Source organism: Pristiophorus japonicus, chromosome 20 (assembly GCF_044704955.1).
Source record: "Pristiophorus japonicus isolate sPriJap1 chromosome 20, sPriJap1.hap1, whole genome shotgun sequence".
NCBI lineage: Eukaryota > Metazoa > Chordata > Chondrichthyes > Pristiophoridae > Pristiophorus > Pristiophorus japonicus.
In genome coordinates, this window is record NC_091996.1 from 24,656,307 (window position 1) to 24,673,032 (window position 16,726).

The 16,726-nt window shown below is 43.3% G+C and overlaps 1 protein-coding gene across 5 annotated transcripts in view; it reads right to left on the reverse strand.

Moving 5' to 3' along the window:
- LOC139232442 (ras-specific guanine nucleotide-releasing factor RalGPS1-like) overlaps positions 1-16,726 on the reverse strand; it is a 1,066,646-nt gene that overhangs the window by 742,510 nt on the left and 307,410 nt on the right. For all 5 annotated transcript variants that reach the window (XM_070862624.1, XM_070862625.1, XM_070862622.1 and 2 more), the window contains 2 exons: positions 13,210-13,317; positions 10,381-10,431 (listed from right to left, as the gene is read on the reverse strand). In XM_070862624.1, coding sequence (XP_070718725.1) covers positions 10,381-10,431; positions 13,210-13,317 — 159 coding nt within the window. The remainder of the gene's footprint in view (positions 1-10,380; positions 10,432-13,209; positions 13,318-16,726) is intronic.

Consider the following 16,726-nt stretch of genomic DNA (forward strand, 5'->3'; position numbering starts at 1 on the left):
TGCAAAAGCTTCTATAGATATGTGAAGAGAAAAAGATTAGTGAAGACAAACGTAGGTCCCTTGCAGTCGGATTCAGGTGAATTTATAATGGGGAACAAAGAAATGGCAGACCAGTTGAACAAATACTTTGGTTCTGTCTTCACGAAGGAAGACACAAATAACCTGCTGGAAATACTAGGGGACCAAGGGTCTAGTGAGAAGGAGGAACTGAAGGTATTCCTTATTAGGCGGAAAATTGATGGGATTGAAGGTCGATAAATCCCCGGGGCCTGATAGTCTGCATCCCAGAGTACTTAAGGAAGTGGCCCTAGAAATAGTGGATGCATTGGTGATCATTTTCCAACATTCTATTGACTCTGGATCAGTTCCTATGGACTGGAGGGTAGCTAATGTAACACCACTTTTTAAAAAAGGAGGGAGAGAAAACGGATAATTATAGACCGGTTAGCCTGACATCAGTAGTGGGAAAAATGTTGGAATCAATTATTAAAGAAAAAATAGCAGCGCATTTGGAAAGCAATGCTAGGATCGGTCCAAGTCAGCGTGGATTTATGAAAGGGAAATCATGCTTGACAAATCTTCTGGAATTTTTTTGAGGATGTAACTAGTAGAGTGGACAAGGGAGAATCAATGGAGGTGGTGTATTTGGACTTTCAAAAGGCTTTTGACAAGGTTCCACACAAGAGATTGGTGTGCAAAATTAAAGCACATGGTACTGGGGGTAATGTACTGACGTGGATAATGAACTGGTTGGCAGACAGGAAACAGAGAGTCGGGATAAATGGGTCCTTTTCAGAATGGCAGGCAGTGACTAGTGGAGTGCCGCAGGAGTGAGTGCTGGGACCCCAGCTAGTTACAATATACATTAATGATTTAGATGAAGCAATTGAGTGTAATATCTCCAAGTTTGCAGATGATACTAAGCTGGGTGGCAGTGTGAGCTGTGAGGAGGACGCTAAGAGGCTGCAGGGTGACTTGGACAGGTTAGGTGAGTCGGAAAATGCATGGCAGATGCAGTATAATGTGGATAAATGTGAGGTTATCCACTTTGGTGGCGAAAACATGAAGGCAGAATATTATCTGAATGGCGGCAGATTAGGAAAAGGGGAGGTGCAACGAGACCTGGGTGTCATGGTACATCAGTCATTGAAAGTTGGCATGCAGGTACAGCAGGCGGTGAAGGCGGCAAATGGTATGTTGACCTTCATAGCTAGGGGATTTAAGTATAGGAGCAGGGAGGTCTTACTGCAGTTGTATAGGGCCTTGGTGAGGCCTCACCTGGAATATTGTGTTCAGTTTTCGTCTCCTAATCTGAGGAAGGATGTTCTTGCTATTGAGGGAGTGCAGCGAAGGTTCACCAGGCTGATTCCCGGGATGGCAGGACTGACATATGAGAAGAGACTGGATCGACTGGGCCTGTATTCACTGAAGTTTAGATGAATGAGAGGGGATCTCATAGAAATATATAAAATTCTGACGGGACAGGACAGGTTAGATGCTGGAAGAATGTTCCCGATGTTGGGGAAGTCCAGAACCAGGAGACACAGTCCAAGGATAAGGGGTCAGCCATTTAGGACTGAGATGAGGAGAAACTTCTTCACTCAGAATTGTGAACCTGTGGAATTGTTGAGGCCAGTTCATTGGATATATTTAAGAGGGAGTTAGATATGGCCTTTACGGCTAAAGGGATCAAGGGGTATGGAGAGAAAGCAGGAAAGGGGTACTGAGGTGAATGATCAGACATGATCTTATTGAATGGTGGTGCAGGCTCAAAGGGCCGAATGGTCTCCTTCTGCACCTATTTTCTATGTTTAGGGAAGGAAATCTGCTGTCCTTACCCGATCTGGCCGATATGTGACTCCAACAATGTGGTTGACTCATAACTGCCCTCTGAAATGGCCTACCGAGCCACTCAGTTGTACCAAATCGCTACAAAGACCATCACCACACCGACTGGAACGGTTGAAGGCAGCAGCTCACCACCACTCTCTCAAGGGCAATTAGAGATGGACAATAAATGCTGGCCTTGCCACATCCCAAGAACAAATATATATATTTTTTTAAATCACAGTATATTATTTACAAATTAAGTCGAAAGAAAATAACCAAAAATGGAAGAGATGGAAGCAAACAAAAAATATACGAGAAAGGGAAAGACAGGGTGGGCCGAAGCAACAACTTTTTATTTTAATTTTGGTAATAAAGGGTTATTATAGGCTACTGCTGACTTTGGGCATGACTGTAATACCAGGATTTGTGTCAGTGCCAGTGTATGAACTAAAAACCTCTAAAAAAGCACCAGCCCAGGGAGACTGGAATATCTCTGGGCCAGGTGGCAGAGTAAGGGTCAAGCACCCTTCTAACTTACAAAATTACCCAGTTTAAAAAAAAAAATAGATGTGTGGTATGGAGAGAATACAGACACCTAGGATTGATGTCAACTTTAGTAGCCCAGTACCAAAACCACGAGGCTACCCTACCTTGAAAGTAATTAACATGACAAGTACACGCTCACTAACACAAGGTTTACTGGTGTAATTTGCCCTGGTTCCATTTCTAGTTTTCCCAAATACAACGCAGACTGTGAAAGAAGCCCAAAGACAGATGAGAGGAATGACAACAGACTGTCAAAACCGGAAGATTTCAACTATTGGGCCGTAAACTGCAGCCTCCCCGGGTGTGTACGATGTGAGCACACACCCGAAGAGGCCTCGCAAATGCCGGTTCATGGTGCACAATGCACACGCGCCGAGAACCGTCATTTGCAATCTGTCTTTAGACAGATTGCATGCATCCCCAGGAGAAGGACATTCACGCGCAGAGATTTGGCTAACTCCTGCCCAGCGAAAGTCCTTCAAACGTCTGGTAAAAGCAGACCTATAGTCTAATTTTACCAGCGTAAGAGTTTTAAAACATCGAAAAATTTAATTCTTTCACTCATTTCTACATTTAAAGCCTTGTCCATTAAGGTAAATTTATTTTTAACTATTAAAACATATTAAATACATTTCCAAAAAAACATTTTTCCTAAAACATTTAAGTAAATTCAACTTCAATTAACTTTAAATGGGTGAGGTGTTTTTGCTTTTTAATTTATTCTGTTATGTTTGTGTTTTTGGGAGTATGCGCATTGATAGTAATGGGAGCTCATACAAACGGAGCTCACCATTATTATCAATGAGAATACTCCGTGTTCATTGGTGGTCCAGGCCCATATGATACCTGGGATGTGTGAGCCCATGTGCTGGTTTTGCATCTAGGCCTCGGACCTAGTATCCATTTCTCAAGGACCACTGGGTACCCTACGGAAAAAGATTTTGGTCGGAGCTGTCCACCCGCGTGAAACCTCCGACCGCAATTTTCAGGCCAATGTTTTGCACTTGTCATTTATGTTTAATGTATAAGCTGGTCGCACATTTCAATGTAATATTTTAAAAATAACGCCAAACTTGAGTAAAATGCTAACACAATTATACAATTGAGACCAAGGCTAAAATTACATCTGATCAGCATTTACTGCAGAATTATGCAGCACAAATATATACAAGAACATAAGAAATAGGAGGAGTAGGCCATACGGCCCCTCAAGACTGCCCCGCCATTCAATAAGATCATGGCTGATCTGATCATGGACTCAGCTCCACTTTCCCGCCCGCTCCCCATAACCCCTTATCCCCGTATCATTTAAGAAACTGTCTCTTTCTGTCTTAAATTTATTCAGTGTCCCAGCTTCCACAGCTCTCTGAGGCAGCGAATTCCACAGATTTATAACCCTAAGAAATTTTTCCTCATCTCAGTTTTAAATAGGTGGCCCCTTATTCTAAGATCATGCCCTCTAGTTCTAGTCTCCCCTATTAATGGAAACATCCTCTCTGCATCCACCTTGTCAAGCCCCCTCATAATCTTATACGTTTCGATAAGATCACCTCTCATTCTTCTGAACTACAATGAGTAGAGGCCCAACCTACTCAACCTTTCCTCATAAGTCAACCCCATATACATGGAGCAAAGTTCCTATTTAATTGAATCCGTTTGTATTCAATAAGTTAGGTCAATTAATAGGCTTGGTTATTGCAATTGATTAATCAGGTGCACTGGCACTTTTACATGGCACACTGTTTGAAGATAAAGGTTTCAATCCTCAGCAGCCTGATGCTCGTAAGGTGCATCTATCGAAACTCAAATTAATGCCTATTGACCTCTGACAATGTGGTCAGAACGGGTGACAATGAAGGGGCTATTGAGAAGCACGGCACCATGGAATCCCACACCTCTTCTTGGGCAGTCCCTCGGAGTTTGCATGTGACTGATGAGTCCGATGCGATACCTACAGTCTCTGTTGCAGGTGGGGCAGACTGTGGTTGAAGGGACGGGTGGGTGGGGTGCCTGGGTTGTCGTGCGCTCTACTTCCTGGCGAGAGAGGATTTGAGTATAGGAGCAGGGAGGTCTTACTGCAGTTGTACAGGGCCTTGGTGAGGCCACACCTTGAATATTGTGGACAGTTTTGTTCTCCTAATCTGAGGAAGGACATTCTTGCTATTGAGCGAGTGCAGCGAAGGTTCACCAGACTGATTCCCAGGATGGCAGGACAGACATAAGAAAGACTGGATCAACTAGCCTTAAATTCACTGGAATTTAGAAGAATGAGAGGGGATCTCATAGAAACATAATACTCTAACGGGATTGGACAGGTTAGCTGCAGGAAGAATGTTCCCGATGTTGGGGAAATCCTGAACCAGGGGTCACAGTCTAAGGATAAGGGGTAAGCCATTTAGGACCGAGATGAGGAGAAACTTCTTCACTCAGAATTGTGAACCTGTGGAATTCTGTACCACAGAAAGTTGTTGAGGCCAGTTCGTTAGATATATTCAAAAGGGAGTTAGATGTGGCCCTTATGGCTAAAGGGACGAAGGGGTATGGAGAGAAAGCAGGAATGGGGTACTGAAGTTGCATAATCAGCCATGATTATATTGAATGGTGGTGCAGGCTCGAAGGGCCGAATGGCCTACTCCTGCACCTATTTTCTATATTTCTATGTTTCCGCGTGCTCCCGGCGAAGAGACTCAAGGTGTTCGGCGCCTTCCTGGATGCTTCTCCTCCACTTTGAGCGGTCTTGGGCCAGGGATTCCCAGGTGTCAGTGGGGATGGTGCACTTTTTCATGGAGGCTTTGAGTGTGGCCTTGAAATGTTTCCTCTGCCCATCTAGGGCTCACTTACCGTGTCGGAGCTCTGAGTAGAGTGCTTGTTTTGGGAATCTAGTATCGGGCATGTGGACAATGTATTCGTACCACTGCTGAAAAATGTGCCCACTGCTTTGTCACTGTGTAGAAACCAAGGATCTCATACAGAATAAATATCAGAGAAAAATATTTCCAGTAACATTTGATACAGGATGTAATATTACAGGAGTAGAAGATTTTTGTGCCATTGTTCTGACTAGATTCAAATTATGTTTTATATGTAAAAAGGCAATGGGCTTAGCCGAATGTGCCGCCTTTATCTCCAAGCTGGGCTGATGAGAAAGTGAGGTGTGTCTCATCAGAGTAGCAACACTTTCATCCAACTCAGATATCTCAACCTATCTGCCAAGGAATAGATCAATAGTGTGAACTGTGGCTCAGTGGATAGAACTCTCGCCTGAGTCAGAGGTTGTGGGTTCAATCCCACTCCAGAAACTTGAGTACATAAATCTAGGCTGACACTCCAGTGCAGTGCTGAGGGAGTTCTGCACTGGCGGAGATGCCGTCTTTTGGGTGAGACGTTAAACCAAGGTGCTGTTCTCTTAGGTGAACATAAAATATCCTACGGCACTCTCTCAAAGAAGAGCAGGGGAGTTATCCCCAGTGTGCTGGCTAATATTTATCGCTCAATCATAAGAAAGTGTGTTTATCTGGTCATTATCACATTGCTGTTTTTGGGAGCTTGCTGTGCACAAATTGGTGGTCATGAAAGGCGCTATAAAAATGCAAGTCTTTATTTCTTGAGATGTAGAAGGAGTGAATGCTTGAACAGAGTATAGGTAGTAACTACTTTACAATTTGGGAGTAGACTGTCAATCAGGCTGTAATGGGTAATAACAATAATTACCTAACCCACTATATATATTTTTTTTTAATTCGTAGCCAATCGTTCCAATTCTTTGTCAAATCACAAACGCCAGAGGTCACCTTGCACATGCCAAGGATCACTCTGCGCCAATGCTCTTAGCCAAAAGGCCTAGAGCCACTGCACCGTTCCTGGAAGTACTGCAATACCAGGTTCGTGCCATGGAGGTGGATGGGTCAGGTCCCCCACACACCTCCGTGGAGGTGGATGGGTCAAACCTCCCCACCCACCCCTAACCCACTATATTGAAATTTAAGCTGCGTGTCATGCAGGCAATCAAGTAGACCATGTTCAAAATTATTCACCAGCCTCAATCTGTTCACGGTTATCGATTATTTAACAAGTTGCCCGAACAGCAGCAAGATTGTAATTTACTAAATGCAAATGATTACACAAGGTCTAAAATTCATAAACTGTAGCTCATTTCCTATGCTTATAAAGTAAATGAAATATGAAAAATAACTCCCCGATTGCCACTAATTGCCAATGGAGGAAGATTAAAGTTTATATCCCATCATTCTGTTGTTATTATTTTCGGTTATGTTGCATGTCTACATTGGGTTTCCTTTCCCTGATTTTCAGTTCCAAGTTTTGGCTTAGCTGCCGGTGCTAAGCTAGCCAGCAGTGCAGTGAGCGTCTACCCCCAATTTACCATGGTGGGATCATTCGAACAACTACTCAGAATGGACAGAACAGCTTTGGTCTTGTGCGGAGAGTCAATGTAATGGTGAAGCGTGCACTTAGAAGATAAGTGACTTCGTCTGGGGACAAATATTGTTTCTGATTCTATAACGCCTCAATGAATTTTAAAATTTGTTAACATTTTCCAGAGTGGTGGGACAGGGATCGGAGCGAAGAGGGGGCGAAGCGATGAGGGCTGGGGGTGGAGAGGATAATGAGAATGGCAAGAAAAAAAATGAAATGGAAGAAAAGCCAATGTAGAAGCCGGCGAGGGATTGTGTGGACAATAGATTGGTTGGAAAAAAATCGATGTGCAGGTACATGACGTGCTGGAAGGTTGTCCTGTTTGGCATTTGAGAGTCTTCGCCCGAAGGGAAGGCAGTGCACCATTCCTGATAGTAATAGGTGGCACTGCCTGCAGGATCGGAGAACAGATGCACAAGAACATGGGAACAGGAGGAGGCCATTCAGTCCCTCGAGCCTGTTCCGTCATTCAATGAGATCATGGATGATCTGTGACCCAACTCCTTATACCCGCCTTTGGCCCCGATCCCTTAATACCTTTAGTTAACAAAACATTATCAATCTCCAATTTAAAATGAATTGGTCTGGCATCAATTGCTGTTTGAGGAAGAGAGTTCCAAACTTCTACCACCCTTTATGTGTAGAAGTGGTTCCTAATTTCACTCCTGAAAGGTCTGACTCTAATTTTGAGACTATTCCCCCTAGTCCTGGACTCCCCAACCAGCGGGAATAGTTTCTCTCTAGCTACCCTATCTGTTCCCCTTAATATCCTGAAAACTTCGATCAGGTTGTCCCTTAACTTTCTGAACGTAGACAGCACACTAAGAAAGCTGGTATGGTAAGACCATCTGACAGTGTTGGGTAGTCAGTCCAAGACTGTATGCCACAAAGCACTCCACATTTGCCGCTCTCCCATATGTCACACCCACAGCAATCTACAGTTCTTTCCTTGCATCTCGTGTACACACACCTCAGCAAGGCACACCTTCAAGCTGCAACAAGCAATTTAAAGTCTGATCACACTCACATTTTCCAAGGACATAACAGCTTCAAGTCATTCTAAAAATAAACTGGCTGCATGTATATTTGCACCTTCAACTGCTTTTTTGCTTGTAAAACAGGGATGGCACATTGACGGCCCAATCCTAAACTGGATTGTTCCAAGCTAAGTTGCAGCTGTCTGGGCTTCAGTAGGTGGGGTGTGGGATATGTTTCTAAGAGGAAAGAGCCTGCATTCCATATTAGGCAAGTAGAAACTCTACCTTGTCTGGATTTCTCAGTAGAGACTCAAATATGGTGATTGTTATGTCTGTAATGCACTTATGAATGACTCCACGAGCCAATGTGTTGTACTCAAACTGTAGTGACCTTAGTCCTTTATTTGTAACTCCAGAGTGAGGCACGAGCATGGTGGGCAGCCTTTTATACTGGGCCCTGCACACCTCAGGTCTCCCACCGCAGTGCCCTCTGGTGGACAGTCTCCTGCCACCGGAGCAGGAAACCCTGATCTCCACCAGTTGCACCCTCTAGTGGTGTCAGCATTATATATATAGTGTAAACTTTACTGATAGTACATCAGGTAACAAGTCTCCATCTTATGCAACTATACAGTGACTACAGAGAGAGTATATCTATAGTCTGCATATATAACAATGATATCATGCTTTCCAAAGATTTCCCTTATCTGCACTTGTTCCTCAGCAACTGAAATTTCTAATGTTCAAAGTAATAGTTTAATCAAATTAAAATAGTTCGAACCTGAATTATCTTTTGTTATCTTTTAATGTTGAAGCTATTGCTTGAAGTTCAGCCACAAGCCCGAGCTTCAAACTGCAATTTGCGCCTAAACCTGTGATGTGAGATGAATACGGATTGTCCAGTCTGAGCAAGGACAGTTTACCCAATCAGGATACACCAAGGAGTAGTTTTCTTCAGCTTCTCCTGGTTTCTGTTCAAAAGGTTTTCCAAATTATTTTGAAAAAAAGCTAGAAAGCAAATTTCCAAAGCTTTACTTTGGTCAATCGTATAATTAAGTGCGCTGAGGCAGTGTATGTGAGAGAGAGAGAGAGAGAGAGAGAGAGAGAGAGAGAGAGAGAGAGAGAGAGAGAGAGAGAGAGAGAGAGAGAGAGAGAGTGAAAGGGCAATATTTGGGTTACACACTTATTTGTAGGCTTTGTATACCATAAACTTTAGAAAGTGAGAGAGCACGAGTTTATGGGGTCAGAGAGAGAGAGAGAGAGAGAGAGAGAGAGAGAGAGAGAGAGAGAGAGAGAGAGAGAGAGAGAGAGAGAATTTTCCAAAATTTTTTTCCTCCCTAAATTGGCCTGGGTTTTTGCCTCTCCCAGGAGATTGGGGTGGAGTGTAGAATGTTTCAGTATAACGGGTGTCGCAGTTGTGTGAAGCAGACTGGTTGGGCTGGGTGCTCTTTGCCTTTCCGTCATTGTTCATAGGTTTATATGTAACCTTTAGGGCTGCTGACCAAGGGCCGTATGGCTCTTTGTCAGCCGACGTGGACACAATGGGCCAAAATGGCCTCCTTCTGCGCTGTAAATTTCTATGTTTTTATGTTTCTAAGAGAGAGAGAGAGAGAGAGAGAGAGAGAGAGAGAGAGAGAGAGAGAGAGGTGGAGGAGAAACAATGCATCTTTCTTCACTATGTTACTTCAACTTTGAAAAATGTTGAATTTTTAAACCATCGAATGATCTCCTGTGTTTTTTGTTGAAAAGAGCAATACTTACATCTGGGAGACAGAGATTTTAATTTCTAACACCTCTGAAGTAGAGGGAGAGTGGAAAAAATGGAGATGGACAAAGAAAGTCACAAGTAGAGAGGAAGGCAGACGACCAATTCTTTCCTCATTTTAATTTGATTTTTTTTTACTCTCGGAGTTGAATTTTGAAAGCAAGCAATACCTCTGAGGGACACAGAGGTAGGGTAGGAGGGGGACATTGGCTGAGGCGAGAGGGCCTCTGTTCTGGTCTCATCACCTGCCCTTGGGGGGAAGAAGTGGGATTGGGAGGGTGGGAGGAATGGATGGAGGGTTTGAGGTGAATGTCTAATTACAACATGGCACGTTTATATCGATGGTTTTTATTATAAATGTGCACATAGGAATTTATAATGGAAATTAATAAAGAAGAATATAAAGTATGATTTTAACAGAGTTGCACCGGCAAGCCTTGGTCCAATTATCCTCCGTCTTCTAACCGCAGTTCAGCTGAAAATTACACATGGCCTGGACTCCACTTTGACTCTGTGTGCAAAGGCCATTGGAGATTGTCTCGGTTTTGTTTTTAATATAATGTTTCTGGTAAAATATTACTCCTTCAATAACATAAGAAATAGGAGGAGTAGGCCATTCGGCCCCTCGAGCCTGCTCCGTCATTCAATGAGATCATGGCTGATCTTCTACCTCAACTCCACTTTCCTGCACTATCCCCATATCCCTCGATAACAATGACACGTGATTATTCAACTTGGTAGAATGTTTCATTCATAAGAGTAATGTCCAGTTGCCTCCGCAGCTCCTCCATTCCCAAGAAAAGTGCAATGTACAATCTCGGACCTTACCTCTGGTTGTATCGCTTTAAATACTGGGACATCCATTAAAGTGATTTGACTCTGCAACACACAAGAAAATTAGCAAGTTATTTTAAATCTCAACTTTATTTTTGCAATGAGCGTGCGTGATCTTCCAGAAACTTTCCACATTATTTCAGTATTAATAGCAAATGTTTGTATAAACTAATCAAGAAAAGTCCTTTATCGTGAAAATATTTGGAATCATTACACGACTATAGGAAAGAATGTCTCCTGATGTAGTTTTCTTTATTGGTATAGAAATAGCATTTTCATTAGATTATATCTAACAAGGCTTTACTGGAACGACTATAATAAAACAATTAAGCTCATTTAATCAGTAACGTGAAGGTGTTTTAAGTTAATTCTCCAAATAGGTGTTCCCAGCACAGAGTCTCCTCCATCAGGAGTGGATATCGGGAAATCTCCAGTATGTTCCCCACAATTTTCCATCACAGAAAAGACCAAAATTGTTGGGATTGGCTCTGCAATTTCCTGCTCTGCACAAGTCTCCGATCCAGGAGTGCACATTCAGAAAATCAGCACTTCAGGTCTGCTCAATTTTAAACATATATGATCACTCATTGAAATTTATAAGTCAAGGAAATTTATAACTATTAGGATATAAAAATGTCCCACAGCACATCTGTGCTCACTCAGCAAAATGTAAAGCTCCATTTAAACCATTAGACATCAACAGTATATATAATATATTGCATATGGCAATATATTTTCTGTACTGTCTTCCAGCAATGTCTTTGGCCCCAATCGGCTAGACTAGGTGCTACAGTATGGTCATGATCATAGGCAGTCCCTCGAAACGAGGATGACTTGCTTCCACGCTAAAAAAGGATGAGTTCACAGGTGTTTCAATGAAGGACCTAATATTCCAGATCCTGAACTACATCCTGAAGGGTGGAAGATGCCTGTGCGTGGATTTTTTTTTAACGTGTGGTGGCCGTGGCTTGACGTAGCTAGGTCTTGGTCCAGTGGCAAGGATTACCCAAGACCCGCTCTGCTGCACGGACCTTGTGCACACACATATCGCAGTGTGGGCTCTATAGGGTGTTTCTACTTTGAGTGACGAGTAAAGGAAAATGGTATAGAATTCTAATTAGAAAGAAAGTTTGCAAACGAGAAAACGGTCATTTACAGAGGAAATGGGAAGGATTTGTGGCCAAGTGCTTTTAAGGGCAGAGAGCAGGTTAAAGTTCAACTGAAATTCAGCAGGGAAATATCAGCCAAACGAAGGTTGTTAAAATACCTGGAAGTGCAACACACAAAGACAGGAAACACATGAGCAAGGCTAAACTGAGAAAAGGGAACCACGTAAGAAAATAAACTGGAATGTCAGTTACTAAAATGTACCGAAGATTTAAATAAAACAGTAAGGGATCCATCAGTGGGATGCAACTCTTGTGTGGCGATTCGAGACGCAACCACTGCAGAGGAGAAACTGGATAAACCACCAATGGTGCAACAGTTCAGTGGGCGGGGGGGGGGGGGGAGAAAGAGATTGGTAATTGTTAAGTCCTGACTCTAATGTACTGACTTACACGAGACACACGCTGAAGTCAAGGTCACTCAGGACCTGTACCTTTAATTCCAGCTCTCCAGTGCTGCACTTGCCCGAGACCTCCCTTTATATAACTCAGTGGGACAGGTATGGAGTGTCTCCTGCAAGTGCACCCCTGGTGGTAAGGTATGCTTATTGTTACAGGTCATATCCAGTTACAGTCATGTATAGTATGGTAAGATACAGTTATATACAGTAATGTGAGATGCATGGCAGTAATGATGTTGAAAAGTCCAGAAAGAGATCAGCAAAACAGTAGTTATGGCATAAAATGAGGGAAGAATTTAAGAAGTCAAGAATGAAAGAGAACTCTATTTGTCACTCTCTATCTTCTTAACCTCAACTAACTAGGAACTACTGCAGATTATAGAATCATAGAAATTTACAGCACAGAAGGAGGCCATTTCGGCCCATCATGTCCGTGGCGGCCAACAAAGAGCTATCTGGCCTGAACCCACTTTCCAGCTCTTGGCCCGTAGCCCTGCAGGTTACGGCACTTCAAGTGCACATCCATTTTTAAATGTGGTGAGGGTTTCTGCCTCTACCACCCTTTCAGGCAACGAGTTCCAGACCCCCCACCACCCTCTGGGTGAAAAGATTCCCCTTCAAATCCCCTCTAAACCTCCTACCGATTACTTTAAATCTATGCCCTCTGGATGTTGACCCCTCTGCTAAGCGAAATAAGTCCTTCCTATCCACTCTATCTAGGCCACTCATAATTTTATACACCTCAATAAGGTCTCCCCTCAGCCTCCTCTATTCCAAAGAAAACCCCAGCCTATCCAATCTTTCCTCGTAGCTAAAATTCTCCAGTCCAGGCAACATCCTCGTAAATCTCCTTTGTACCCTCTCCAGTGTAATCACACCTCTCCTGTAATGTGGCAGTGTTTTATACAGTGTCGATGAGTGTCGATGTTCTAAGTCGCTGCTAAAATGTCGGCATAACAGCAATTACTACACTCCAGGTGGTGAGGAGTGTTTTGAGAAGTTACGAGGAGTTCATTAAATTCAAATATTTATTTTTGGTAAATGCACGGTTTTAAACCCAGTTTTCGGTCTGATTTTTGTATCCGGCCAGAGAAAGAGAAAAAATAATAAAGGCCACCAGATCCACTCAGCAACAAATAAAGCTATCGCAGTCCAAATGATCAGCCTAATAAATGCTGGCTTGGATATTGCAACAGCCGAGACTAGGATTGGGATGTTGCATTGTGTCAGCATTGCACTGGAATGTGTCGACTTACAGCAAATTCCTCAGGTGTGACTTTAAGTACATCAAATACAACGGCATCATAGCTTTTCATAGCGTAATCAGAGTACTGTCCATCCAGAGAGTCAGAGCTGCTGCTGCCCTGAAAAAAACAAGAAAACATTCAATGTAACTCCGACTCCTCCGATTGAACATCAGACCTAAACCTTCCTTCTTGTAAAATTCCGTCATGCAGTCTCCAAATTTATCACAAAAAGTAAAAGAATAGTGTGCGGTTTCGAACTTGGGAGCAGATCGGGAGTTGCATTATCCCCAGAGATTGGACGATACATTGGTAAAAATCCTGCATATGTGTACGCTTCCTGTTGTCATGAACTTTAGTCGTGATGTTATGTCAACATTCAGAATGAAACTCCGACAAAATTGTCTGTAACAATGTAATTGCAGGCTCTGGCCAGTAGGTTGCTCTGTGGAGCAAGTTTCTGAAGGCTCGGCCAAAACTCCGTTACTATCTTGTACACAAGAAACATGTGCTTATCAACAGACCGTGAGCAGCATCACAGGCAATATACATATAATGATAACTGCCCTTATTACAGCCAATACAATATCTATAAAAATATTTTAAGCTCATTTTCTGTCACAATCCAGCTCGAAAAAGAAACATATAAAATTCTGACGGGTTTCGACAGGTTAGATGCAGGAAGAATGTTCCCAATGTTGGGGAAGTCCAGAACCAGGGGTCACAGTCTAAGGATAAGGGGTAAGCCATTTAGGACCGAGATAAGGAGAAACTTCTTCACCCAGAGAGTGGTGAACCTGTGGAATTCTCTACCACAGAAAGTTGTTGAGGCCAATTCACTAAATATATTCAAAAAGGAGTTAGATGAGGTCCTTACTGCTAGGGGGATCAAGGGGTATGGCGAGAAAGCAGGAATGGGGTACTGAAGTTGAATGTTCAGCCATGAACTCATTGAATGGCGGTGCAGGCTAGAAGGGACGAATGGCCTACTCCTGCACCTATTTTCTATGTTTCTATGTTTCTAATTGCTATTGACATCAAAACACAATACAGATTGAACCTCCCTTATCTGGCACCCTCAGGTCCTGGCCTGTCCCGAACGAGGGATTTTGCCGGATGAGGGGAGGTCACGTGTTTGGGTGGACTGCGCCTTTAAGTGCTGTTGCTGGGGTAAGTGTGTGCTTGCGCGCTGATTGACTGACAGTCGGTCCAGCCAATCAGTCAACCAACATGCAGAGGGCCTCGAAGAGTCGGCGGGCCCAGAAGAGAAATCGGGCCTCAAAGGGATTATTTTGTTAACGTTTAGGTGTCTACGCCATGATCTGGGTCTGGACATCGAGGTGGTGTCATTTCCACCACTTGATTGGCCACACCAGGGGAACCTCTCCCAATTCTACACGCTATCCCTCCGAGGGCCTGGAAAGTGGGCTTCACTCCAGCCCCGCCCGCTCATTCGATGATGATCTTATTTGAGCCAGACCAAAGGCCGTAGAGGAAATTCTCAGAGGTGGTCAGGGTCCAGCAGAACCAACTCCTAACTCTGTGGCTCTTCCAGTACATTCTCACGGCAAGTGAGCACTTTTAAGTGATGTGGATTTTTTTGGTCCCTTAACGAGTTAGCGCAAAACAAAGAATCCTGAAATTGCCACCAGCTCTCTGGTTATCTGAATTAGATGGTTGGTAACTCTTGCTCTTGCCAAAATCTATATGCATTATTTTTTCACATCTTTGTACTATCTGGGCCCATCAAAATGCAGCAAACAGCCATATGCTCTATAAACAACCGTCTTCAGAGCTGGCAAGCCCCAAACATCAATCATGTTGGGAATTGGGCAAAAACCTCACCGTCACCAATCTCCTCTCCTATCTGACTTCCTCCACCTCGCCCTATAGAAAATTTAACATCCACAAAAGTTCACGCAATCTTCAAAATGGCCAAGTCTTTTGCACAGTCATCCAATCCACTCCCGCCATGTGGAATACAATACCACGACTGTTGATTGAAAGGGGCAACAGGCTGTGTGGTATTAACAGTCCACAAACATATCCGACGTACAAGAACAGCTTTCATTTATATAGCGCCTTTAACGTAGTAAAACATCCCAAGGTGCTTCACAGGAGCATCAATCAAAATTTGATACAGAAGGAGATCAATATCCAAATTAGAAAAAATAAACTAAATCAGATAGTAAAATCTCAGGAAATTGTATGGGTCAGATCATAGCAGACATTGAGACAGGACATAAACAACCATATAATGCAGACATCCAATGGGTTTGCTTTAGTCTGAAAGCTATTAAATATCATATTTTATCTCCTATCTCAAGAGTGTCATTTACAATTCCGGAGATATTTTTCGCATTACTTTTCTTGCAGCTCCCTGATCTACATGCGTTGAAAACTCAATGACCTTTTTTTAGTTTGGATTGGGATGACTTATGTGCATCTGTGTGGAGCAGTTACTGGGTTACAAGGATAAACGGGGCGGGGGGGAAATCAATGGGGAATAGCAAGGAAATGAAACGGCAAGGGATTAACACGTGACATCATTAGAGGAGGGCTGGACACCGCATCGCTTACTGTGGAACAGAAAAAGAACAAAATACTTGCACATTAGATTTGTTTCTGCTTTTTTTTTACAAAATTGCATCCACTATGTGACACACCAATAGCTGTAGGACAAGGTAATAGCCCTATAATCAGTACCATGCTGTGGCTTCTTAGGTTTCCGTTTCATATGCTCAAACACGTCAACTGCCACCTCATCATCACTAAAATGATGTTGTGTCTCCATGGCGATGGTGCTAGGGCCCAATACTTAAGAAACTAAAAGATCATTTACATTTATATAATGCTCCTCGTGTAACAGGGCTCTTGACAAAGGGGAAAGGGATCAAGGACACGAGGACAGCCAACAGCACAGCTGAAGAGGTGGGTTATAGGCAGCAAAGTACAATGGCATTGGAAGAGATTTCCAGAGGGCAGGAGCATAATGGTTGATAGATTGCACTCCAATGGTGTGTGGGTGAGGTAACTCCACAGAGAGTGTGGAGGCTCCTGGTTGGGACATATAGCTCTTTCAGGATTTGATGTTGAACAGGCAATTAGACAGAATAGAAAGAGCCCTCGAGTTAATAATGGTAATGTAGATATAGAATTGAGTGGCAGCAATATAAATGTGGATGTTCTTATCACGGGTAATATAAGAACATAAGAAATACGAACAGGAGTAGGCCATATGGCCTCTCGAGCCTGCTCCGCCATTCAAGATCATGGCTGATCTGATCATGGACTCAGCTCCACTTCCCCGCCTGCTCCCCATAACCCCTTATGGTTCAAGAAACTGGATGTAGATGATGAATAGGGGACGAAGGACTGACCCTTGGGGCAATAAAGAGAGTTGATTGCAGAGATTTTAAAATATGTATTAGGAGAGCACAGGGAGAGAGAGAGAGAGCGCGCGCGCGAGGGAGAGAGAGAGAGAGAGAGAGAGAGAGAGAGAGAGAGAGAGAGAGAGAGCGCGCGCGAG